Genomic DNA, 25,903 nt, shown 5'->3' with positions numbered 1-25,903 from the left:
GGCCGACGACAAGCGCATCCTACTATCCGGCTATTTCACTACACCAGGGTTGCATCATACCACTTGCTTCACTCTTCGCCCGGCGTCTGGAGTCTTCATGTCTCCTGGAGCGGCTTTGCACTGTGTTGACAGAGAGCCCCTATGATTTGTGCTGCCTTGGGAAAGTTAATGGGTTTTTTTGATTAAATAATGAGGTTATAAAATAAAGCTGTTTCTCCTGGGCCCAAATCTGCTGCTGTTTCTGTTGTTTTGAATGGAAGGTGGTGTCCACCTTGCAGGAGGAGTGAATTCCTGCCTGATAACTAAATATTGCCTGAGGTGCTGGACTGAAGCCTTGTCCTCGTCCCATCCCGACGCAGTGCTGTTCTCCACGTTAGCGGTATGAATCGGAGAGGCGATGAGACATGGTCTGTGCACCAGTTCCTGTTTTCACTGTGGCTCCCGGGCCTCCTGCTTTCCCCGTGCAACCGCTGGGACCGTGCGTCCGCCTGCCGCCCTGCTGCCTGCGTGCTCCAGCGACCCGGCGAGGTGGTCCGGTCCTCGCAGCGCGGGGGGCAGGGCGCGCGGCGAGGGGGCACGGCTCGGCGCTGCAAGGCAAGCACGTGCTTACGTGTTTTGCTGGGTTTGGGACCTGAGAGCACAGCGTGTGGCAGAGTTTAGGCCTTAAATAGGTGAGTCACTTTTTCTGCTATTGAGAAACTTGTGACTTTTGCTGGCAACAGGCTCATCTTGGCTGAGTCTTGCTCGCTTCTGCCTTTATCGCCACGTGCTGGGGGCGGCTGCAGGTTCCCGGGTTCGTTCTGGCTGGAGAAGCGCAGGTCCTGGGCCGGCGTCCGCTCCGCCGGGGGCGAGCGCTGGGAAACCTCGGAGGCGCCCTGCAACCACCCGCCCTGGCGCCGTGTTGGGCTCGCTCCGAGGATTTGCGAGGCAGACGGTCGAAGTTGGCTGGTGCCGGTGGGAAGGCTGTCCTCAGGTTCCCGGGTAAGCGGGTGCGCGCCGGCCTGGCGAGGGCTGCGTGAGTGGGGATAGCACGGGCTGGCGCGCGCGGGGCCTCGGGTGCACCCTCCGAAAGCAGCTGAAAAGTCTTGTGCGAACGCAGGAGATGGCCAGAGGCAGCGGAGCAAGCAAACCGAATTTTCCATTAACTGGCAGAGTAAACGGGGCTGAAATTCAAATGGGCTCTGGCGTTGCCCGCACATTTTATTACCTACCTCCTTATTTGCTGTCTTCAGCGATCTTATCGGTAACGGCTTTTAAATGCACATGTGACACCGATGCTCGGCCGTGCCTGTGCTCCGGTTGTGTGAAAGACCACCTTGCCTGCCCGAAGCCCCGGCCCTTCCCGGCCTCGCTCCGCTTGTCCCTGGTGCCTCCGGACACGGCAGTGAGCCTCCATCGCCGCTCCCAGGGCTCACGCCGGCCTCCAAAGAGGCGTCCGGCCCCTGCTGAGCTGGCTGGAAAGGGAGTGCGTGTCTCACGCCACGGCCTGAGTAGGAAAACGCTTAAGCGGCTTCCTAAATCCGGGACGTGACTTGGGGGAGCTGTTGGCTGAAACCCGGGTGCAAGCCCAGCTCTGCTCTCCGTGCGCCCCAGGAGCCTGGGTTGGCCTTTGCGTTTCTCCCTGCCGCAGGCTCGCTCGTGCCGGGAAGAAGCGGGGACGGGGGAGATGGCAGCCTGGCGCGGGGACGCAGCGGTACCCCACCTCTGCAGCAGGAGCGGAGCAGGGCAGGACGAGCCCCGGCTCTCGGCACCCTGTTCCTCCCAGGGATGAAGGGCCATGGGCATCCTCACCTCATCACCCATCCACTGCCCTGAGTGTATCAGCGAAGGGGCTTGCGTCTGCCCACCCTGTCCCCTTTGCTGTCCCCTTTTTTGGCACCTGAGATGCGCCACCTCCTAGGAGTGGCCGTCACTCCTTGTCTGCTTGCCTATTGCTCCCCCTTTTCAGCCGCTCTTCGTCAGAGCCCACGCGGGGACATCTCTCATCCCTCAGCTGTTCCTCATTCCCTCTTTTCCCCAGCTTTTCCCCGGGAGGAAGGGGGTCAATCCTCACGGGCTTGAGGCTGCTGCAGAGATGCCAAGATGGTTTACGAGATCCGTAGAGTTTGGGGCGATATCTCAGGGAAGGGCATATGTGCATGGGAGTGCTGTTGTTGTTTTCCGTAATAAATCCCACTGGGAACAGCATGTTCCCTCGTTAGGGCCGGAGGCAAGCTTAATGCCGCATTTCTCTGCTGATCTGTCCTTGGGACTTAATCTCAAATCTGTTATCACTGCCCCGATCAAGCACTGGAAGCCAGCGATACTGGTTGCAGCGTTTTTGGTATCCCTTCGAGCTATTTTTCCCCCCAGACCAGCTTGGGGTGGTTTGAGCCAATTTACTTTCCCCATTAGTGATGCTTGCAAGTGGGGGGGGGGGCTTGTGCAGGTTTCGCGGGGTATAAAACCCGCGCGCCCTTCCGCGCGCCGTCTGCACCGTTGCACCTCTCTGTCCGCCACCGCCGCGGCAGCGGGACCTCGGCGGGCGGCACGGGCAGAGGCGACATGGCAGAGCTGCCAGCCCCGGAGGCGCCCGCCAACCCGGCTTGCTGCAGCGGCAGGTTCACCATCAGCACCCTGATCGGGGCGGAGGAGGGCGGCAAAGCGCCCTACGGGGCCGCCGAGGCCGCCGGCTACGACAGCGCCCATCCCACCAACCTCTCCAGCAGCACCCTCTACCTGAGGACTTTTGGCTACAACACCATCGACGTGGTGCCCGCTTACGAGCACTATGCCGAGAGCAAGGGCGCGGGCGACGCCGGGAAGGGCAGGCCCTCGCTGGCCGACCTGCACTCCATCCTGAAGGTAAGAGGGGCTCTGCTCTGCCACCCGTGGTGGGGACATCTCGCGGCATCTCTTCAGCGCCTCTTTGGCTGGCCAAAACCTTCCCTGGCTCCGCTGTGTCCTGGAGGGGAAAGTCTTGGCCAAAGTGGCCCAAACAGAGCAAAAGGGGGTTCAGCTGGGAGCGGCAGATCCCAGGGATGCTGCCGTGCCTTCCAGCAGCCAGGCTCTTCCCAGTACCTGGCAAAAGGCAGCTTTTTTCCCCCCCCTAAAGGCAGAGCTCAGATTTTTCCGGGTGGAAATCCTGCTGTTTGGGAGGGTGGTTGTGGTGCAGGTCCGCGCTGCCCAGGGCCCGTGCAAAGGTCTCTGCGCAGGCTCTGCAGAGGGCACCGGCTTCTCCCTCTGCCGAAACTTGTTATTCCGAAGCGAACTGGGCACGGAGGAGGGTTTTGAGCTGGGGGATTCAGAGCCAAGCGTTTATGCAGAAAGTGGAGCTGGTGGGTGTGAGCCCTGGTGCCGCTGCTCACCTGGGAGCTTTGCCTGCCCCATCTCCCGCGCGAGGGTGGCCACCTGCACCCAGCCACGGTGCCTGGCCCGGGCACCATGAGCCTCCCGAGGCCACAGCAGACCTGCACTTACTCTGTTCCTGCCTTCAAGCTGTGCAGAACAACCTGCCCATGCGGGTGGCAGCAGAAAAGGCCCTTAGAGGGGGAGTCTCCTGCTTTGGTGACGCTCCCTTGGTCGCCGGGTGGTCTCACCATGTCATGGGCTCGTGGCAGCCCGTGTGGCTCTCGGCTGCAGATGGACCGCTTTCTCCCCAGGTGGCAGAGCCCAGGAAGCCCCCCACCCCACCCCCGCCAACTGCAGTCCTGACTGCTGCCTTTGGGTTTGCTGGGCTCAGAGCTCCAACCTTTGCAATGCATCAGGGCGGCCAGGCGAGAGGCAGCCCCCCGAGAGCCCTCCCCGCCATGACCTGCCTTCCCATTGCCTCCACAGCCTGACGCGAGCCGCCTTCACAGGCCCGTGTATGAGCCCCAGCAGAGCAATGGCCTGCCTGACGGTGTGCCCGAGGAGGAGATGGGTGAGGACCACAAGGCCCCCCTGGAGGAGCCCGTCCGGTTCGGATGGATCAAGGGCGTGATGGTAAGTGCAGCCCCATCCAGGCTGGAGGAGGAGGATGAAGAGCATGGCTTGCCCCACGGTGCCACTCCAGGGTCTGTCTTCTGCCCCTTTCCTGCTGTCCCACTTGGGGAACCAAACCCAACCCTCCAGGCAAGGCATGGTGTGGACTTGGCCAGAATGTTTTGAATTTTTCCTATACGTATTTATATATATTTTTTTGGAAGCATCTATATTCTTTGAATAATTTGACTGTCCCCTCGATGGGTCATTTTTACCTCCAAGCCACCGATCTGGAGCCACGTCTCCCGGAGGACCAGGAGATCTAATGTGGCTCTCAGAGTTCCCAGGTGCCTGTTCCCTGCCATACAGTCTGCAACACCTGCGCTCACAGGAGATCGCCCCTCTCTGTCCCCCCTCCAGATTCGCTGCATGCTGAACATCTGGGGAGTGATTCTCTACTTGCGCTTGCCCTGGATCACAGCCCAGGCAGGAATTGGTGGGTGCTTCTCTGCTCTCACAGTATTGCTTAGTGCAGGCTCAGTCTTTGGTCTCTCCATGGCCCAAAATACATGGGACATAAGGTGGGGGGAGTGGAAATGCTGGTGGCGTTGAGGACAGGTCAGGAGTTGGGACAAAAAATAGTCAGGGTCCTCAGAGGCACCCTGGGAGGAGCAGGTTGAGGAGGTGGGCTGTGAAGGGACTGTGGGGCCGTGCAAGTTTGGGGCAGGCTGGAGGTGCCAACGAAGCAGCGAGCTGAGCCAGTCTCTCCTGCTGCAGCGCTGACGTGGCTGATCATCCTGATGTCCGTGACGGTGACCACCATCACCGGCTTGTCCATCTCTGCCATATCCACCAACGGCAAAGTGAAATCAGGTAGCGCCCCCCCGTCACGCTCCTGCCCGCTTGGCCTGCTGCCTGCTGTGTGTCCGAGGAGCTTTGGGCAATGCCCCTGGCTACCAGCCTCCAAGCACACCACAGCTCTCCTGCTGCTGAGGCTCCTCTTACCCTGTGCTTTCAGCCCCAGGCTGCCCCACAGCCATGAACTTCCTCACACACGGTGTGACCTAAGTGCTGGGATCACATGTAACAGGCAGGTCAGGACCACAAGAGACCACCCTTCTGCTCCACAGAGGTTCAGCCCCACCAAAACCGTCCTTATAGCTGTTTTTTCTACAGCTTCTGTTGATGCCAACTCCTTCCAGCCCTTGCCAACTTGATGGCTAGAGAGCCTGGCCTGATGAGCTCTGCTTGTCTCCTCCTTGAGACATCCTCGTAATGAAATACAGAGTGCAAAGGAGATTTTTATCTCAGCAGGCACCTTTGCCAGCAGCTCTGTCATATTCTGCTTAGCTTGGGTCTCTGTGCTTTGGACTGGATATTGATATATCATAGAGGGTTCAGAAAGGCTCAACAGAAGTGCCTAAAAATTGAAGTAGCCTAAAAATTGAAGTCAAAACAAGCACCTCAGGTCATAGAGATGCAGCTCCATCACCTGGAAATGCCTCTTATTTGTTGGTAAAAATTTCTTGGTTCTCCTTAAAACTGTCATGAACAAGAGTTGGATGCTTTTAGTGAGCTGGGGCAGGGGGAAACAAGGAAACACGCATGGGGAGAGGAGAGAAAGGAGCTGATTTCACAAGGTGTTTCTGCTGTGTCAGGGGGCACCTATTTCCTTATCTCAAGAAGCCTCGGGCCAGAGCTGGGCGGTTCTATCGGTCTGATTTTTGCCTTCGCAAACGCGGTGGCTGTGGCCATGCACACAGTGGGCTTTGCAGAAACCGTCCGTGATCTGCTCCAGGTAAGAAATCAGAGCCGTGCCTTCGAGATCCCATCCACAGCCTGTCTCTGTATCCGAGTCCTTCATAACCAGCTCTTGCTGTGCTGCCTACTGTAAACCTGCTTTTTCATCTCGTTTCTGCTACGTCTCTCTCCGTTTGCCCGCTCACGGTGAAGTGCAAGGTCGCTAGAGCAGGCTGGATGCTTGCACCATACAGAGCCAACACGAGGGAGTAGTTAATTTAGTTATCAATATTTGTGTTCATGTCGTAACATTGATAATCAGCCATCAGCAGTTAAAACCAGTGGAAATCGTTGGTGGTTAGGTAAGGCAAAGATTTATTCACCCCTCTGTTCCAAACTGCTCCTAGTTCATGACTAATCTCTATAATATGTCCTTTCCTTTGGAAATTAGAATTGATATTTCTATTCTTTACACTTCTTTTCACTAGTATTTCTGGAGATGACTCCTGCAGGAGTTGTATTCCTGGGTGTGCATTTACCGCTTGACAGACCATGATCTGGATAGCGCTCAGATTAGCTTGGTGCCCCTTTGTACAGCTGAGAAGAGCTGCAGGGTGCCTTCCTGCCTAAAACATGAGTGTAATTGAAGGCCAGTGTTTCACTGTAAAACAGAAATCTGGAAAACTGCTGCACAAAGTGGGTTTAAAGTGGTTCCCTGTGGAAATATGATAGCTTACTGCATGGTAGAGCAAAAGAAAGACAACTTTGTGCTCCCACTTCAACATATTTTCTGTATGTATTAATTAAAAAATCCAGAGAAGGCTCATGGTGGGGGTGGGAAGGTTGGGTCCCAAGGTGGCAGGACACTGATGCGCGCTTCCCTTCTCAGGAATATAACTCTCTCATCGTAGACCCCACAAATGACATCCGCATCATCGGGGTCGTCACGGTGACAGTGCTGCTTGGCATTTCTTTGGCGGGGATGGAGTGGGAGGCCAAGGTAATACCCATTTCTTAGGCTGAACCAGCCCTGTCTTATTCCCAAAGGCCATAGAGTGTATTTTGGCCCATACATAGTCTACTCTCTAAGAGAGCCTGCTCCCGGTTGCTTCAATAATTGACGTAGCCGTGCCTGCCTCCCACGCAGGACCTTGCAGAGAGCTGCTTGAGAGGCTCCTGCGGTCGGGGAATTGCTGCTAATTCCTGCATTTCCCAAGTCTGCTAGTGTAGATGCTGCTCTAGGATTGCCAAGGGGCAAGAAGGGGGATTGGGGGAGCCCCAAAGCCTGTCCCCACCAGGCTAGGGGAAAGGATGAGACCTTAACGCCAACTCGCTGAAGGTGGCAGAGCACCACTGCGGCTTGGAAGAGCAGCCCAGGCAGCCAGAATAGAGGGTGGCATGTTCATAGCTCTCACCAGATGACCGGGGATAGACTAGGATTTCTCCTAACATGATTTTCACTCCAGCTGGCGTTTGCAGTGGGCTCGTACCCAAAAAACTGATCCCTCCTCTGATTCTTTCTGATCTCTCAGGCACAGGTATTGTTCTTCCTGGTCATCTTGGTTTCCTTTATAAATTACCTGGTGGGGACGGTGATCCCGGCCACAGCAGAGAAGCAAGCAAAAGGTTTCTTCAGCTACAGAGGTGAGTCTGCCATGTGTTGCAATTACACGAGATGCATCAGAAGATCAAAGCAAATAGTTGGAGCCTAGCTGTTTGTTGCCATTTCAGGAGAAAATTACTATGGAAAAGTGCTTATCAGCTGTGAGAGCTGATGGATCTCACGTTGGGATTGTCTAGGCGGCAATGAAAAGTTCCTCTTCAAATTGAATCACTTTGTCTATTGTTTTTGAAATGATCCTAAATCAGACTGCTTCCCTGGATCAAAACCTGCAGGCAGGCATTACGATTTATGTCAGTAACAATGTCTCATTTTACATGGCCCCACCGCCGGTCGAAGGACGAAAATAGCAAGCCAAAGACCAGGTTAATATCCTCATTTTTGTTTCCTGTCCAGTCCCAAATCCCCCAGGCAGATCAGGCGTGAGCCCTCCCTTTTGAGAGGGACGTCGCTCCTCAGACACTTAGATCTCCCAGGCCTCATGACAGGGAGCGGAGCAGCTCCTTGAAACCGTGACCCCCATGTCTTTCCGTTCAAGTAGCACAGCGCGAGGTAGGAGTTGGAGTCAGCCCTGCCTGGAGTGGCTTAGAGTCAGTAAGGTCACGGTGTATGACTAACTTTGGTCACATTGCAACAGCAGTTTGCCTCTGTAAGTGCTGTTCCAGCTGGGATGCTTAAATCAAGAGAAAGGCAAATGGGAAGATCCTGATCTGAAGAATTAAATGGAAATGCTTCTTCTCTGCTTCTTCCCCAGCTGACATTTTTGCCCAGAACTTTGTGCCCAACTGGCGTGGACCTGAGGGCACCTTCTTCGGTTTGTTTTCTATTTTCTTTCCATCAGCAACTGGCATCTTGGCTGGAGCCAACATTTCAGGTGATTTGAAGGTATGTTTTGACCATTCCTACTCAAGCAGACATTTCTAGGGAAACTGGTGGGGGCAAGACAGAGCTCTGGAGCTGGATGGGACAAGGTATGGCCAAACCTTGGCGGTCCCTAGCCCCACAGCAGAAATGTTTTAGATTCAAATCCCATTTTCCCTGGGGAACTGGTTCCAGTTTTGGTCCAGCTTTTAGAGATGGTCATTTGTCTAAACTTTTTTTCTGAAAACCTTTGGAAAGGCGATTCGGAAAGTTGATATGTATATAAACCAAAACGATGTGTGTTCAGGAGAGCAGCGTAAGGATTACAGCATGCCGGCCCAGCCAGTGCATCCATCCTCCTGCCTTCTCATGTGGTTGTCAGCAAGGCCGACTCTTCACATTTGGAAATCGGCACCCTGCTAGGCCAAGAGTTGCTCTGCAGCTTTTTGTCACAGTGAATTATAACGCCTTTCATAAAGCAGCCAGAATTAAATGCGACTTAGCGGTGCTCCAGGACAGCTGTTTTATAACTCTTTGCGATTCCCTTGGGCAGGATCCTGCTGTGGCCATTCCCAAAGGCACCCTGATGGCTATATTCTGGACCACGGTGTCCTACCTGGTGATTTCTGCTACGATTGGTAAGCAGCGTGCCGTAGGGCGAGCTGGGTGGGGATCCTGAGGACGCGCGCAGGCGTGGGAAGCCTGGCGGGATGCAGGTGATGGATGTGGTCTGTGGAGCTGAGGGTGAGCTGTACAAATGGGGATCGATACTCTGATGCAAGCGCTTGCAGATGTTTGTGCCGATTCCTGCTCATTCCTGCTAGGTTACAAGGGGTAAAATCCTCTGAGTGGCAAAACAGAGCGTTTTGGCAATGACTTGTGACTTTGTTCAGGCTCCTCAGTGCAGCCTCCTGCAGAGGGGCAGCCCCACGGTGGGAGTTTAGGGGACTCAGGAAGCAACAGGCCTGCAGGGACCTGGGCTTGGGTTGCACGAACCTGCAGCCAGCAGTGCCGGGCTGAAAGGGCGAACGCGCCCACCGCGGTCTGACCCTCAGCACGGCACGTGCGACCCCCAGGACAGGAGCCGTGGGCGTTCTGGTGGCTGAATGCAGCGCCGCTTTGGCGCTGGGGGCACGCGCCCCGCCGTTTCATCGCGGCTGCCTTGCTTCGGGGCTCGGAGCGGGTCTGGCGCTGTGCCACATCGTAGCGCCCAACTGCCCTGTGGGTTCGTTCCAGCTCCTACCTGGAATCTGGGACTCTAATCCCAAAAGGCACTCCGGGCAGTAAGGGACGTGGCGTGAGGGGTTTTGCAGAGGGACAGACTGCCTTGCAGGGGGAGGGAGAGAGGGCAAGCGAAAGAGCTCTGCTCTCGCAGGTGCCTGCGTGGTCCGGGATGCCTCCGGGAGCCTCAACGACACCATCGGGGCCGGCTCGGTGGGCTGCGAGGGTTTGGCGTGCGGCTACGGCTGGAACTTCACCGAGTGCGCACAGAAGCAGAGCTGCCGCTACGGGCTCAGCAACTACTACCAGGTAGCACCTCGCTGCCCCGGACGGTGGGATACCGGCAAGGCCAGGCCTGGGGGGGCTCCGGCAATGTCTCCGGCTGATGGCACAGCCGCTCTGTCACCCCTTTGTGCTTGCAGACGTGGTGTCTCTTCATCCTGCCACAAGTAGAAACCCTAGCTCACACCTCAGTGCTGCCAGGGACTATTTATGGCTGGTTTCTCTCTTGTAAGGGACGGATTTCCTGCACCAGGAATGAGGCAGCAGCCTCCTATATCCTGCTCTGACCGGCACCCAGAGCATCCGGGGAGGAACATGTCACAGCGGCAGGGAGGGGATTTTGTGCTCATGCAGATAAAGGTTGACACTTAACAGGGACACGCGCGGGGGAATTTGTTCTGCGTGGGCAGAGCTCGCTTTTGGACATCTCTGGACTTCACTCCCGGGTAGCATCAATGGAAACAGAGGGTCGTGGGTGGTGCAGAGGGGAGCAGGCTGGGGGTCAGAAGGCTTTTGGGGCTGATGTGCTGGGGTGCCGCAGGGATCTGACCGCTTGGTTTTCCGGTAGAGCATGAGCATGGTGTCCGGATTCGGCCCTCTCATCACAGCTGGGATCTTTGGTGCTACCCTGTCCTCAGCGCTGGCCTGCCTTGTCTCAGCCCCCAAAGTCTTCCAGGTGAGGTGCGGTCCAAAGGACCAGCGGAGCAGGATGGTGCAGGGGGAGGCAGAGGACTGGGAAAGATCTGCCAGTGCCTCCTGTCATCTCGGGTTTAAAAGCAATGTCTGGGAGTTCAGAGATACAATTACAGAGCAGACCAGGCAGAGCAGAAAGGGCCTTCCTGTTAGCACCACATGCTCCGGCGTGTCCTTCACGACGGAAGGGCGAAGGCTTGCTGATGCCCCACACCCAGTCTGGTCACTGCCCAGCCAGCTCCATGCTTCGTCCCACCACCAGCAGCTGGAAATAACCGGTTGCACGGCCAGGTCTTTGCTCGTGTGCAAAGTGTCCCGCGCTTCTGATCCCATCTCGAAGTTCAGCATGGGAGAGAGGCAGCACCCCTCGCTCTTGGTGCCACACTGTCCTCGCAGCCTCATTGCCCGGGCAGCGTGGTTATGTTCTGCAGCGTTCACAGCTTGGGCAGGTTTGCGGGTTGTATTAATTGTGGTAATTAATACAGTGCAGACTATATTAAGGAGGTACAGAAAATATATGTCTGGGGGGACAGTTCTCCTCCAGGGAGGGAAGGCAGTCAGTGTCTTTTGGGCTTTTTCGGTATGAGGAGGCCCTGGGCAAAGATGCTGCAGTTTGTGAAGGTGTGAGGCAAATTCTGCTCTTGCATCAGGGACGTGAGCAACAGCCCTGAGATGCTGCTTTACGGGCTTGCCACAAGCCTGATCTCGGAGGGTAGCTGGGGCCCCGGGTTCCACCAGCATCCCGACCCCCAGGTTGGCCTCTCCCTCCGAGCACGTCTTGGCTGTAAGTGGTGTTGGCAGAGGACACAGGGCTCCCAGCACATCTCAGATGTTTCTTCCCACAGTGTCTCTGCAAGGACCAGCTCTACCCTCTCATCGGCTTCTTTGGGAAGGGCTATGGGAAGAACGACGAGCCCATCCGTGGGTATATGCTGACCTACGTCATTGCCGTGGGTTTCATCCTGATTGGTAGGTGCTTCCCCTGGATTTGCGCACCTCTTGCCCCCCGCAAGCTGTGTTGCCTTCTCCTCAGCCGCCTGCGTAACTCAGCCTCGGTCCGCTTCCCGGTGGCTCTGGGGTGAAGGTCTCTCTCTGTTTCCTCCCCACAGCTGAACTCAACTCCATTGCCCCCATCATCTCCAACTTCTTCCTGTGCTCCTACGCACTCATCAACTTCAGCTGCTTCCACGCCTCCATCACCAACTCGCCAGGTGGGCTGTGCGGCACCGAGGAGGTGCCTGGGGCCCAGGCGTGCCGGCTCCTCCATCACCGCAGGGCTCCTCGTTTCTTGGGACTAACAAGAGCTGGGCAGTAGCTGCCGTCTGTTTTTGCATGCAGGGTGGAGACCGTCGTTCAGGTATTACAGCAAGTGGGCCGCTCTGTTCGGCGCGGCCGTGTCCATCGTGATCATGTTCCTGCTGACGTGGTGGGCCGCCCTGATAGCCTTTGGCATCGTCATCTTCCTCCTGGGATACGTGCTCTATAAAAAGCCGGGTGCGTAGCAGGGCTCCCGGCGCTGCGGCTGCCGGGTCGCGCCGGTGCGAGGGGCGGTGGAGGGCTGCCCGGGCGGGAGGCGGCTCACTCCGCACTGTGCCCTCTCCTGCCACTTGCCTGCTGGGAAGGGAAAGGCTGGCACAGGGTGGCGAGAGTCCCTGTTTTGTGTCACGCTGGCAAGCAATGAAGCACCTATGCGTGCGTCGTTGCTGTGGGGTAGCCCTTCAACAGCACCTGCCCGCGGTGCTAACCCAGCCCCTCTCGCTTTTCTGTTGCACCTGAACGTCGCCGCCACAGATGTGAACTGGGGCTCGTCCGTGCAAGCGAGTTCGTACAACATGGCCCTGAACTACTCCGTGGGGCTCAGCGAAGTGGACGAGCACGTCAAGAACTACAGGCGAGCGCTGCTTTCATTCAACACTCAAAACTTAGCGGAGGGAGGCCGAAGGCGACGCTGCCTCCTCCTCCTGCAAAACCAGGGCAGATTCCCCTCTGCGGCCATGTCCGTGTTATGGCCCTCAGCACGTCTGGCCCCAGCAACAGCAGGAGGGCCTGGGCTGACGGGCTTCCACCTCCCAGGTCCTCTCTGCAGCTTTAGCTTGCAGGCAGAATTGCAGACGCAGGGAAGACCATTCTCGTTTCCTTTCCCAGCCCAGCTACACAGAGAAGCACTGTTCTCTTATGATCCAAAAGGATTGAAGAGGAAGGATGGCCCCTCAGCCGTATGCCTTTGTCTCATCCTAAAGATGCTTCCTGCGCTTGCTGTTAGCCACACGTGGGAAAAGAGATACGATTCCTTCCAGAGAGGCTTAGTGACTTCTTATTGTAAAGTAACAGCGTGCCCCTTGCTTTCTTTCTCTTTAGACCTCAGTGCCTGGTCTTAACTGGCCCTCCCAATTTCCGTCCAGCCCTGGTGGATTTTGTGGGCACTTTCACCAAGAATCTCAGCTTGATGATCTGTGGGAACGTGTTGATAGTGAGTATTCGCAAAGCTCCGCTCTTTGCTCCCTCAGTTAAAGGGACAACAGCCCTGAGACGGGATGTAAGGTCTAGTCAGACCCCAGTATTTGGACTTCTGTCCAAAGTTGATTATGGAGAAGCTTTTCACATTGCATGGGGTGATATTAAAACCAGGAGGGTCTTTGATACTTATGTACCTAGCACAAAGTGTGGGTCTTTATTTCTTTCTGCTCCTTTGGAGGGAGTCAACTTAGGTGAGAGAGAAGAGGGCTACAACCACGGATTTCATTCACACTGTAGCAGCATGTGCTTTTACTTCTGGGTGTCACAGTTTTTTGGTCTCAATCAAGGCTGAAGAGTTGTGTTGCAGGATCCAGACTCACTGAGTCGCAGACAGCAAGGACGCTGTGTTGGAGCCCCAGTGCTCTGCCATGGCTGTTGAGTGATGCAGCCACGGTGTCACAGCTGGTGACAGCGCAGCTTGCAAAGTCTTAGCTGGGTGAGAGAGGGAAAGAAAGAATTTTAAGCCCCTCTCTTTCAGAATGTGGATCCTAAGGTATCAGAGTAATTCACAGCCTGATCCTGGTGAGAGCAAGAGAGAAATCCCCCATCTTTTAACAAAATGTTTCCATTTAATGGTTTTCATTCAACTAGAGAAAGGAGAAAATCAGGCCACATAAAAGATACATTTGGTTCCTGGTCTTAGGGGAAACTAGCAATCTGTGGGAGGTGGTCTAGAAAATGCATTAGAAAAATACAGACTGTGTCTTGATTGGATCACTGGGCCAATGATTTAAATATGTGTGCTTATATGCCACCTAATGATGAATTAAAAGCAAGACTGTTCCTGCTGGCAGTTCCGGCTCATTAAGCAATATTGATGACATGCTACAACATCGTTGTGGGCTAATAGCTTCCTGTCGCAGATGAATTGACAAAACAAAGATCAGACATTGCTCTTGTAGGAAAAGGACATTGATCAGAGGATGAGGTTGTGTTCTAGGGAGTTCAGACCTTTGAGATCAAACGGTGATGAGAGCTTTTTGTGTTTGCCTGAGGTACAGCAGGAGCATGGCTGCTCGCACTGAGCCAGATCGGCGAGAGCGTGATCGTGCTAAGGCAGGCCTGCAGCAAAGCCACCAGGCTGGAGCCAGTGTCTGGCTCAGGGTGGCCTGGAGCAAGTCCTTTAGCTGGTGTTTCCAAGCCTGTGGTTCAGGTATTCTGGATGCACAGAAGTCCAGAGGCACGCTGTCTGTAGTGAAGTCTTCCAGCCCCGTTGAGTCACTTGTCAAAGGAAATGTTGATATCCAGGAGATACTAGGTTAGGACTGTCTCCATCCAGCACTATCATCAGTGGACATTTTGCCAGTGAGCCACTGCTAGAGTCAAGGACTTCAGGACTTAGTCCAACATGATGCACTTTGGCTCCCAAGTAATTGTGACATTTTTGTCTTGTACCTCTGATACATATTTTGAGACCTCAGGAGCTGATGTTCACATCAGCTGTGCAGAGGACATGAAGTATAACAAATTCCAGCTGTTTCGCAAGAGGCGATGAATTACGTGACTGTTGGCATGGTATGTGTCAACTGTCGGCTATCAAAGTTCATTGGCATTTTGGTAAAACAGCCGCTTTCCATGCACGCAGTGGTTAAATCCAGGTCTTATCAGTGATTCAGGAAGTGAGGAAATGGAGCTCCTTGGTGATAAAAATCACCGGTTAAAAGGGGATCGCCTGTTATGTATGCCCAAAATGCTAATGCTGCTGTTGTACCCTTTCCTCCTACTTCCCAACAGGGACCACGGAAACAGAAGATGCCAGAATCCAGACTGATGTCTGATGGCCATACAAAGTGGCTTATCAAGAGGAAGATCAAGGCTTTCTATACAGATGTGGTAGCTGAGGATTTGAGAAGTGGAGTCCAAATACTTATACAGGTAGAGCTGCAAACCAGCTCAGCCTCAGCCTTGCTGGTAACGCGGGTTAGGATTGCTTTAATGCTTCTGCTAATGTGTCTTCAGCCATTTCAAGAGGGACAGATCAGGCTTGCTGGTGCCGCTGTATTTGCTCAGGGGTGACTGGAAGCAACAGCCAGCCTCAGACTCTGATTTTTCCTGTCCCTCCTCTTCCATCTCCTGACTGTTCTCCTGAACTACCTGGCCCCTCTTTGCTCCCTTTCCACCACTACTCGTTTTTGCAAAACTTGCCTGCAGCCCTGTCCCTTCTTCTGACGTTGTTGTGCTTTGCTAGATTGGACCCAGTGCTCTCGCATGTGCAGAATGACAACACCCATGTCTGTCCATCTCCACAGAGGGATCTCAAAGAACATGCAGTAAATATCCCTCCTTTTTTCCTAGGCTTCTGGTCTTGGGAAGATGAGACCCAACATCCTAGCACTGGGGTACAAGAGGAACTGGCAGACAGCCCACCCACAGACCATGGAGGATTACGTAGGAATCCTGCAGTACGCTGGGGAGCAGATGGGTTGACTGCTCATGTAACTTGCTTTGCTGATGGGAGGACTGTGAACATGGCAAATGGTGATGGTGGTGTCCAGTCGGTCTCTTGCTGGTGGACAGCAACTAGATCTGTAGGTTCATCCTATGGCTCAATGCTCAGGTCCCTCACCGACTTGGAGGCATGGGGCAGGGCTGCTGTAGCACCTGTCAGATGGGTGTGTGCTAAAGGGTGGTGGGTGGCATGTCTGGGGTGAGTGTGGCCAGCCCCTGCAGGGACACTTCTGCTGCCTGGGGCAACACATGGGCTTGGTGTCTCCAGGCTGGTGCCTTCCCTTTGCTGGGTGATGATGCTAAAGTGAGGGCAACTTGTTTTCCTTAAGAGAGCAAGGATTTTCATGCAAAGTGAGGATAGAAACTGCAGGTACAGAGTGGTTTAGCTATTGCTCTTGTCTGGAATAGATGGATTGCCTTTCTCTCAGATTTCTGTGGGAATCATCATTAAAGACCATGGGCCCCACCATGACTCATGTTTCATAGAAAGGTTTCAGGCACTGCATGGCATGAACAGGATACTGCCTGCTCCTGTTGTGCTGTCGGATACAAGTCGGTCAGTGTTAACTGCCTTCTCTTGCTCTCCTTCCAGCGATGCCTTTGATTTCAAGTATGGTGTGTGCTTAATGAGGATGAAAGAAGGGCTGGACATCTCTCGAGTGATGCAGGCTCACGGTAAGTGTCTGCAGGCACTTACCAGGAAGGAAGGTTTGCTCTTGTCCAGGCTTAGCTCTGCCTGTGGCATGTTTCCCCCGTCATCTTTTCTTTAGAGGAAAAAGGCAGCCAGTTTTTGGGTGGCCGGTGCAGGTCAGAGCCGGGGGCTCAGACGCAGAGCCTGGGGGGTGAGTGCCGGCACATGATTTAAATGTGCAGTGCTATGGGTCACGTCAGACAGCACGGCGTCCCCAAGCAAAGGCCATGGGCCCGCGGGCCGTAACTCCTGGGGCTGGTACCAAGGCATTCAGGATGGGTACGCATGCCCCCCCCCACTGCTCGGTAAAGCTCACCTGCAGTGAGGAGCGCGTCGAGGGCATCTGTGTGCCTGGGAGAACAAGGGGCTCCTCTGAAGAGATGTGGGCACACACGATGAGGTGTGGGGGACTCAAGGATGTGGGACTGTTTGGGACCATCCTAGTTATGGTCACCAATTGCCTGAAAATGCAGCAGGATGCTAAAGTTGGGAGGGTCCCTAGGGTCAGCTCTGCTCCCTGGTATTCGTATGTCCTGCTGACAGAAGCAGGTTTGTCTATCTGTCCATCTACCATGCTTCAAAAGATTCAGCACATTTTGGCTGAAGAAGAAATTCATCCACTCGCAAAGGGCTGATGCAAGCATCGCGGTTGTTTTAGTCCCCTTGGGACCCTCCAAGGAGCATAGCTGGGTCTGTTCCTTGTGCTGACCTGGACCAGAGCGAAAGCTGCCTGAAGCAGACTTCACCTTCGGTGCAAACTCAGCCCCGAGTGCCTGCGTGGAGGTTGGCCAGGCTGCAGCACTGGTTTGTCCTTCCCGACCGCTCTGTTCTCACGGTCTTTGTTCTTCTCATTTCCTCCCTCCCAGTTAACCCGATGTTTGAGCCAGCAGAAGACCCCAAAGAGAGTGGTACCGCCGGCCCAGCAGCCCCTGTCACAGGCACATGTCAGTTCTGATTACGTTCTTTACGAAGTGCTTGTTCTCGCCATGCAATGTAACGGAGCGGTGGTCTGTCAGGTGAACAGAGACCTGGTGCCAGCTCCAGCCCAGAGTGTCCCGCAGTCTGAGGACATCCGTTTGGAGGGCTGGGTTTATAAGCAAGGGCACCAGTCTATGCTGAGCCAGGTTTTGCATTCTCCCAAGATTTGGGGATATTCAGTTCAGCACTAGCCTTGACTCTGGATTGATACCGAAGCATTGGCAGGATAAGGCTCAGAGGTCTTTGCAGTGGCATGTTTAATGCTCTGAATAGGGACTAGCTGGAAAGAGCAGACAAGTCTGGAAGCAACAACGTTGAAACGAAGGGCATGGTCTCATGGTACGCCTTATCCACGTAATGGAGACATGCTGCTGAAAGGAGCATGTCCCCCCTCTGCCTTGCTGAGGAGGTCCTGTGCTCCCCTTGCTGCAGATCTAGCACTTGTGTGATGGGGAGGTGGGCAGGAGCAGGAATTTGAGCTTTCCCGCAGCTCGGTGAGCTGCTCCAGCTTAGCCTGCAGCAGCACTAGTGCAGCACACAGGGTGGGAGGCCACATGTGGGACTGCCCTGTCCCCAGCAGCGGCAAGGCAGAAGAGCTGGGTATGCGCCCTACAGATGCTGCCCTCTTCGCAGCAGGGATTTTTAGTATCCCTCAGAGTTAAGAATTTCACCTCTCGGGCTCATCTCTGAAGGTATTTTGCTGGTCTCCTTGAGCAATGCGGGTGGCAAAGGTGTGACCTTGCCACGCATTTCCAGTTGTCACTGTGTGCTTTCGCTCTTCTCTACGTGAAGTTATCCCAGGACAGCAGGTTTCACCCGCGTAGTTTCCCCCAGGACCTTTTGATAAGACAACCCTACTAGTCAGCCTAATGCAAGCTATCTCCTCCCCTTGCCAATCTGGCCACGCTGGCAGCTGTTTTCCTACGTGACAGCCGCTGCCGCTCACTCCAACCTTTGTACCACCAGCTGCGGGACGCTTCTGCTGCGAGCACAGAGCCGGTGGGGTTGTGGGTCTCTCTTGCTCATGCTGGGACTCCTTCTTGCCTTTCCAGTGGACCCCGACGCCCTGGTAGCTGGACAGCAGGCAAGCACCGTCTTCCAGACTGGGCAGGGCAAAAAGACCATCGACATTTACTGGCTCTTTGACGATGGAGGTAACCTTTGCCTTTAATTAATACAGTCCCCTTAGGAGGCAGTCTGGCCATCTAGCGCCAGCCTGTCACCTCCTTTCCGTGCAGCCCCGGGGAAGCTCAGTCCTCTTTGCTGTGCTCGCAGCAGGGCGAGGGAACACGCTACTGAGCTCTGTTGCCCCCTCGTTGCAAAGACGCAGGTCGTCAGCACCGAGGCCTCTCCAGCGCTCCTGGCCCCGTGCTCCCGGTGGCTCCGTACAGCTGGAGGGTCAAGGCTCGGGGTTGGGGGCTTTGCCAAGATACCGCCGGGAGCCTGCGGCACAGCAGGGAATTGCGAGCAGCCTTCTCGCGCTGCAAGGTTGGGCAATATAATGAGCTTCTAAAAAGAGAGGTGGAGAGCACAGTGCCAACGTAGCACGAGCATCTCGCGTTGGCAAAGCACTAACAAGCCCTTGGGGCTTCTCCGTCTCTCGGTTTGGAGTTCACGCAGGCGTTTGGCCGCCGAACGCGAGTGAGTGGGCTGAGCGCCTTGCTGTGCTCTCCGGCAGGTCTCACGCTCCTGATTCCCTACCTCCTCGGGCGCAAGAAGCGGTGGGGAAAGTGCAAAATCCGGGTGTTCGTCGGTGGGCAGATCAACAGGATGGATGAAGAGAGGAAGGCGTAAGTGAGGGCCCAGCAGCAGTCGCTTACTCCCAGGAAACTCCTGCCTATCCCCAAGGGCCCAAGGTTCCTAACGGGAGCAGGGAGGATCCCAGTCCGACTTGCGTTTGAAGCAACATTAGCCTTGGAAAATACAAAAACAGGAAATATGAAAGTAGGGTGGGAAAACGCAAATGAAAATGCAAACTAAGGAATATGGCAGGATTTTTCCTACGGGGATGGGGCCAGGAGCAGGTTGCTCATGAGCAGCAGCTGTGCCTGGAGATGCAGCGGGGTACCACTGCGTGGCCATCGTGCCCCAGGAGAAGCGCTAGCTGGCCGGCGCTGGTTTAAACCCCACGCCGTCGGGGCGGCAACGCTGCCTGTGGCCTGGGGACACCCCTGTCCCCGGCCGCCTGGGAGGCCGGCTGTGCAGGTGAAGGTGTCTTCTCTGAATTTGGCCGAGCAGTCAGCATGTTTAGTCTGCTCGTTCGCAGGCTGCATGCCGGTGGCACCGCAGGCATTAGTAACAGCAGTACGGGCACACCAGTTAAAAAAAAAGAAAAACAGCTTTTACAAGGAGAGCATCAGCATCGTACAGCCGGAGAAAAAGAGGTGAGGGGAGGCACAGGCAAATTCGTGCAGCGAGGCCACGGGCAGACGCTCTCCCCGGGACTGATGAATGTTTTCAGTTTGCTGAGACGGGTGGGAAAATGCTTAGTAAGATTTCTTGCTATTTAGAGGCCTAGTTTTTTTTGAACCCCCCTCCTTTTCTGTCCGGCAGGATCGTGTCGCTGCTGAGCAAGTTCCGTCTCGGCTTTCACGAGGTCCACATCCTTCCAGACATCAACCAGGACCCCCGGCCTGAGCAGTAACTCATTTCCACAGCTTTCTCCTAACCCGTTTTATGCCGGTGACAGTGTGCGTGTTGAGTGCGTGCACCCGTACGTGCCCGAGAACACGTGGGTCCCTCCTGCCCCGAGCCACCTTGCCCACGACCAACTGCGTTTTGCATCGGTCCCCTCCAGTTTCAGCACAGAGGGGTCATTTAAAACCACAAAGAGATAAGGAGGAGATGACGCTTAGCGACTGCCCTTCTTTGCATTTGCTTTTGGCTGGGGAAAGGTGTCTGCCGGGCGGCACAGGGGGCTGAAGCTCTGTCGTCACCCCAAGGAACCCCCAGGTGAAGGTGGCTGGTAAAAACTGAAAATCTAAAGGATTTGCAAAAGTCATTATTTTTAAAAATGCAATTTAAACTTTCTTTCCAATATACTTGCTGAACAGACAAAAGCAGAGAAGAATTTATTTCAGGCCGATCTATGTTGTAGTTTTCCCAGCAAAATGAAAAGACAAAAAGAGGTCTAGCAGCAGAAGAGCCCAGTTTCTGGGGCTGTTGACCCAGCTGTCCCCTTTGCAGCGAGACCCTCTCGCGAACCCCAGGGTCTGGCCATGTTTCCCCGGGACGACAAAAGCCACTCAGGCCCCGCTCCCCAACGCCATGCGCTTATTTTGCAGCATCAAGAGATTTGACGACCTGATCGCTCCCTTCAGGCTGAATGATGGATTTAAAGATGAGGCTGCAGTGAACGAAATGCGGCATGATTGTCCCTGGAAGATTTCGGACGAGGAGGTCAATAAAAACAGAGCCAAGGTAGGACCCTTTCCAGCCCCAGCGTGCAGGGAGGCACAACGGCTGGGCGTGCTGCTGCAAAGGGCCTCCTGATTTTAAGTCAAAATTCAGTCTTCCAGGAAATTCTCACCAAGCACCCAGGGGAAAAGGCAGCAAGGAGCTTGCCGGGTGCCCGCTGGGGTCTCTGGCCCCATGCTGCTGCCACTGCGGTGATTTTTGTGGTGGTGAATGCTCTCTCTTTGCTCCTTAGTCGCTTCGGCAAGTGAGGCTGAACGAGATTTTGCTGGATTACTCACGGGACGCGGCGCTCATAGCAATGTAAGTGGTGACAGCCCTGAGCATGTCCCCCTTCTCCGCGCTGTCCTCTTGGGAAAACGGGCGAGCTTTGCAGTTCATTTTTACGCTCGGACGGTGGAAATGGTCCCTTCGGGCTTCTCCCTCCGCGCTCGTAGAGCCCGGAGGGCCGCTCAGGCACTGAGCGTCACTCGCCCCTCGTCTCACCTCGCGCCCGTTCCCCCCCTTTCCAGCACGCTGCCCATCGGCCGCAAGGGTCGCTGCCCCAGCTCCCTCTACATGGCCTGGCTGGAGACCCTCTCGCAGGACCTGCGACCCCCTGTCATCCTCACCAGAGGAAACCAAGAAAACGTTTTGACCTTTTACTGCCAATAAAACGTCCTGGATCCCTGCTGACTTGGGATGTGAATTTTTCCGGCCAGCTTTGATCCCAGAGCAGACTTTCCCTGGGGTTTCGGGTAATAACTAACTCACGCGGTTGCCAGCAATGGGTTGCTCTCAGAAAGGTCTAGCGTATACCAGCCGCATCGCTCTTAGGAAGAATGCATTTTGCTGCTCTGTCATTGCCCCTTCCAGTGTCAATTCACTGTCCCTGCTCTGCCTTGGGTGCAGGAGAAAACCGGTTCGCCTGGGAGGTCTGCAGAGGTGCTCAGCGGCTCGAGCATCCCGCGGGTATCACCCTGCCTCCTGCCCATTTCTCTGCTTGTAGCCAGGCAGTTCATACACCCTCAGAAACGATGCCAGGCCTGTAACGCCCCTGTATTGCTGTGCCCTCTCCTCTTGGCTCTGCAGCCCCCTGCCCCTCTGCCCTTGCAGCTGCCGTGCTCTAGAGCTTTCTCGCTGGGGGGGCTCTCAGCAGAAAATTTTGTAGTAGACATTGGCATATAGCGCATATATGTTTAAGAGAACAATGTTGTACAAAACAAAAACGGTTCAGGTTATTCGTCATTGAGGAAATACTAACAGGACAAGACTACTTAGCTGTTGCACAGTGGGAAGACAGCAAAACCAGCCTTAGCCTTGTAAAGGACTTTGCAGCTCTTTCCTGCGCGACTCGTTCCATGCTCGGTCCCCGTTGCCGCAGTCCCGTCGTGCGAGCGTGGGAATGGTGGCAAAATCCCCACCAAGGGGGACAGCCCGGGAGCACGGACGTAGGAGAGCTCTGTAACGCGAGTAAGTGTTGCAAAGAAAAAGCAGTCGATGGAAATGGGTTGTTACAAGTTATTCGGTGCTAAGTGCCTCCCTCCAGGAAGGCAGCGGTGGGACCCCAGCCTCGGTGCAGGTGCTGCGCAGGGACTCGTCCCTGAGGGCACCCAGCCGGCCCCACGCCGGGGCTCCCCTTGGCGCAGGGGCAGCACTGGGGGGATGCGGCTGGGGCTGGGGAGCAGCAGGCCCTGGGGCTCCCTGCGCAGCTGCAGCCGTCGCCCCGATTGCCCCTGGCAGGAGGCAGCTGGGGGCTCCCGGTGGGCGCAGCTGGGCCACAGAGGCAGGAGCTGGGGGCTGCAGCACCCGCTCTTTGCAAAGCAAGGCTGAATGAGGCGGCAGAGGGGAGCAGACGGACCAGGTGCGTGGCAGCCCGCCCTGCCCCTTCTGCATTTGGGCACCTGTTGTACGCGGGGTGGGGAGCCCCCGCTGCCGGCAGCGACCTCCTCATCGCTGCGGTGAGTTTGTTCAGCCTGCGGCAGGACGAGGTGTGGGAGCGCTGGGAGGAGACCAAGCAACCGCAGCGCTGGGGGAAGGAGTCTCGCAAGGGAGCAGGCAAAGGCTGGGCCGGCGTGTGGAGCCCGTTTTGGCATCCTCGCTGGGTTCGCAACCCCCTGCCGCAATGTGGGAGCCCTCCAGAGCAGGCAGCTCTCCTCCCTGGGCCCTGGGGCCCTGCGTGGGAAAGGCAGCTCCAAAAGCCCAGCTGGAAACCCTTGAGGCTTGAGCTGCTGCCTGCAGCCTCCCTGGGCAGCTCCCCTGGGCCCGGCTGGCAGCGAGGGAAGGAGCTGTGGGGCAGAGAGAGTTTGTCGAGGCTTTCAGGCAGTTTGAAAGCAAACGTGCTTGATGTGCGCTGTCAACCCTGGGCGGCGTGAGCACCTGGGCAGCGGTGCTTTCTGTCCCCTGCGTTGCAGCCTCCAGTGGGGAAGGAGTCGCTGGGGATGTTTCAAGAAAGCCCCCGGCCCCTCGGGGCTGCCTGGGTGGCCGTGCTCTGCCGCAGTGGGTGAGTGCCGGCTGTGTCGGTGTCCCCCCGTGTCCCCCCAGGGGCTGCTGGGGATGAAGCCTCTGCAAGGGGCAGCGCAGCCCTGCGCCCGCCAGAGCTCCCACCCCGCCGGCGAGCAGCTGCCGTGGGAGCGGGAGACCGGGGCTTGAAGCGGCCCTCGCCGGCCCTTCCCGGGGGTCCTCCTGCGCGAAAAGCCCCACTTGCAGCCCCGGCACGGAAATGTGCAGCAGCACAAGCAGCAGGTACCAACCTCAGCTGGGCCCGGGGGCGGGGGCTGGAGGGGCGGCGTGTGCGCCGTGGGGCTGGTGGCTTTGCTCCAGCACGGGCAGGAGAGGGTTAGGGTTAGGGTTAGGGTGCCTTTGGGGGCCTGAGCACCCCCTTCCCGGAGGGTGGCTTGTGCCTGGTACCTCCGGGCGCCAGGGCCTGGCGCAGAGCCCTCGCCACCTGCCAGGGCCACGGCGATCTCGGCAGCCGTAGCGAGGCCCCCGTGACCGAGGTGCTTGGCGGGGGGCTGGTTGGGGGCTGTGCGATGGGCGCAGGGTGCTGCAGAGGCCGCAGCTGGAGCGTGCTCCCCCCCCGGAAAGGCCGCCAGGCTCAGCGGAGCATAGGTAAAGCCGAGCGCCGGCGGCGGCCGGCCCTTGCCAAAACCTCTCGTCCTGGCCATCTGCACCCGAGCTTGCTGGGCTTGCAGGGGGGGCACAACCCCACTGCGCAGAGCCGCACGCCTGCCCCTGCCTGGGGAAAACAAGGCTTCGAACCCTCTTGCCGGAAGAGGGGAACTGCCTGCACTTGCTGGTCCTGCTCCTCCTGCAGCAGAACACCCCTTTTCTCTCTCCTAGGTGCTGCCTGCTCAGAAGAGCTGCTGCCTCCTTGGCCACTCCTCCGCCAGCCACCGTTTTAGCTCCAGCTGGTGCCACAAAAAGACAGTGACCTTGCTTGCCTGAGCAAGGAGCAGGCCCTGGATTCGGCCCTCGCTGAGGAGCTGCCGCACAAGGAAAGGGCCAAGGCGCAGGAGCTGGGCTACAGCGAGAGCCGAGCAGGAACTGGGCACAGTACCACCGAGCTGGGCTGACTTTGCTTTTGTCAAAAAAAAACAAAAAAAAATTGGAGTAAACCACACCTGAGAGCAGCCGATGGCTGGTTTATTCCCTGCAGGGCTCCTTTGGGGGGGGGGGGGGGGTAGACTTTCTCTTTTTTTTCTTTTCCCTTAAAGTCTCCAACCCCTCCCTTTAAGGCAGGCGGGGGCAGCCCCTGCAGGGTTTCTGCCCCCACCTGAAGCACTTTTAGGAGTAATTTGAAGTGCACAGCATCTGCCCATAAACTCAGCTCCACACGCCTTGGCACGTCTAAGAGCAGCAAGCGCAAGCGCCTGTGGCCATTTTTGGCAGGCCTGGGGTTGGCGCACACACGGCGGCTCCGTGGCTGCTCTGTTTGGGAGCCGGGGGACAGCCGCCAGGGCCGGGCTCGGCGGAGAAGGCCGGGTCCTTCTGCTCAGGATGCTGCTCCCAGCTGAGGCAGCTGAGGTCAAAGCCACATCTCCTCCTCCTGCCCTGGCCAGTGGTTCAGGCTGAAACGCCCCTTTGCCCAGCAGCATTGCACTCCCCAAAACCTAAATTCGCCCCTGCAAAAGAGGCTCTACCTGCTGCTTTACGCCCTGCGTGGGGACAGGCACCCAGCGCCGGCTGCGCCAGGAAACAGGCATCCCGGAGAGCAGCAGTTCCTGGGGAGCGAAAAAGAAGACCTAGGCCTTGGAGTCCAGCCAAGCTGCAGCAACGAGTCAGTGCTCTCCCACAGCAGCTACGCTGCCCTGCTGGAAAGCAGCTCTGCAGAGAAGGACTTGGGGGTCCTGGTGGAGGACACGTTGCCCATGAGGCAGCAATGTGCCCTTGTGGCCCAGAAGGCCAATGGTGTCCTGGGCTGCATTAGGAAGAGCCTTGCCAGCAGGTGCAGGGAGGTGATCCTGCCCCTCTGCCCAGCCCTGGTGAGGCCACAGCTGGAGTACCGTGTCCAGTGCTGGGCTCCCCAACACACGAGAGACTGGGAGCTACTGGAGCGAGCGCAGCAAAAGGCTACTAAGAGGATGAAGGGGCTGGAGCATGTCTGCTGTGGGGAGAGGCTGCGAGAGCTGGGTCTGTTCGGCCTGGAGCAGAGAAGCCTGAGGGGGAGGGAATCTCATCAATGTGTTTAGGTATCCGAAGGGAGGGTGCAAAGAGGATGGGGCCGGGCTCTTTTCAGTGGTGCCCAGCAATAGCCCGAGAGGCACCAGGCACAAACTAAAATGCAGGCAGTTTTGTCTGAAGGTAAGGAGAAACTTGTTTCCTGTGAGGGTCAGAGAGCAGTGGAGCAGGTTGCCCAGGGAGGTGGTGGAGTCTCCATCCTTGGAGATATTCCAAAGCCATCTGGACACGGTCCTGGGCAATGTGACCCTGCTTGAGCAGGGGGTTGGACTAGCTGCTCTCCAGAGATCCCTTCCAACCTCAAGCATTCTGCGATTCTGGGCCCTTCCTTGCGGTTCCTGTGGCAGCCGGGTGCCCGGCACCCGTCTCCCCTCGCCCCCCACCCAGGCTGTGCCCGCTGCCAGGGGTTTCTGATGCGCTCAAAGACCTCACAGTGCTGCCGCAGCAGTGACCTCACCGTCCCAGCCCTGTCCCCGTCCCAGGGGACAGCAGTCACAAAGGGTTTGCGTGGGGAGGCGAGAGCAGCTCCAAAGGGCTGCGTCTGCTCCCGAGCCCTTGGTCCACGGCCCCGCCATGCTGGACACCGTGGGTCACGGCTGGGTCTCCCTTCTCTGGGGCAGTGGCTGCCTCCTGCACCTCTGCCCCAGCTTCCTGCTGCTGCTGGTGGCCTGGGCCACCGTGAGCATCTGGTGCAGCGTCTGCAAACGCCGCCAGGTAGGAGGGAGGCTCCGGGGCAGCCGTTCTCCCACCCTGCAGGAGGGCCCTGGCTGGCGGGGACCCACCCGCGCGGTGGGTGGGGGTCGGGGTGCTGCGGGCTCAGCCGAGGCCGCGGTCAC

General features: G+C 56.6%; 1 protein-coding gene across 7 annotated transcripts; it reads left to right on the top strand.

Moving 5' to 3' along the window:
* Nucleotides 1–283: 283 nt before the first annotated feature.
* SLC12A3 (solute carrier family 12 member 3) lies at nt 284–24,019 on the top strand. Of its 7 annotated transcripts, XM_064519448.1 has the most exons (28): nt 286–2,844; nt 3,817–3,963; nt 4,363–4,438; nt 4,720–4,815; nt 5,601–5,740; nt 6,572–6,682; nt 7,215–7,326; nt 8,058–8,188; nt 8,718–8,802; nt 9,540–9,694; nt 10,236–10,343; nt 11,206–11,329; nt 11,470–11,571; nt 11,699–11,854; nt 12,152–12,251; nt 12,719–12,830; nt 14,612–14,752; nt 15,173–15,279; nt 15,918–16,000; nt 16,883–16,960; nt 18,047–18,148; nt 18,673–18,784; nt 19,548–19,634; nt 20,279–20,414; nt 20,644–20,711; nt 21,625–21,860; nt 22,932–23,132; nt 23,730–24,019. In XM_064519448.1, the coding sequence occupies exons 1-28, from the start codon at nt 2,545–2,547 to the stop codon at nt 23,789–23,791; spliced, it is 3,468 nt and encodes a 1,155-aa protein (XP_064375518.1). In that variant the 5' UTR covers nt 286–2,544; the 3' UTR covers nt 23,792–24,019. The 7 variants fall into 7 exon arrangements, with proteins under 7 accessions (XP_064375519.1, XP_064375518.1, XP_064375521.1 ...); XM_064519449.1 differs by lacking the exon at nt 16,883–16,960 and having other exon boundaries at nt 284–2,844; XM_064519451.1 differs by lacking the exon at nt 23,730–24,019 and having other exon boundaries at nt 288–2,844; nt 22,802–23,092.
* The last annotated feature ends 1,884 nt before the right edge of the window (nt 24,020–25,903 follow it).

This window comes from Dromaius novaehollandiae, chromosome 13, assembly GCF_036370855.1.
Source record: "Dromaius novaehollandiae isolate bDroNov1 chromosome 13, bDroNov1.hap1, whole genome shotgun sequence".
Taxonomy (NCBI): Eukaryota; Metazoa; Chordata; class Aves; order Casuariiformes; family Dromaiidae; genus Dromaius; species Dromaius novaehollandiae.
This window is presented reverse-complemented; position numbering and strand designations above follow the sequence as displayed.

Excerpts from the sequence above, each read along its gene's own strand:
- SLC12A3 (XM_064519448.1), top strand. The coding sequence starts at position 2,545 with ATGGCAGAGCTGCCAGCCCCGGAGGCGCCCGCCAACCCGGCTTGCTGC. Across the intron at positions 8,803-9,539 it reads GGTGATTTCTGCTACGATTG|GTGCCTGCGTGGTCCGGGAT; the intron begins GTAAGCAGCGTG and ends CTGCTCTCGCAG. Across the intron at positions 11,855-12,151 it reads CGTGCTCTATAAAAAGCCGG|ATGTGAACTGGGGCTCGTCC; the intron begins GTGCGTAGCAGG and ends TCGCCGCCACAG.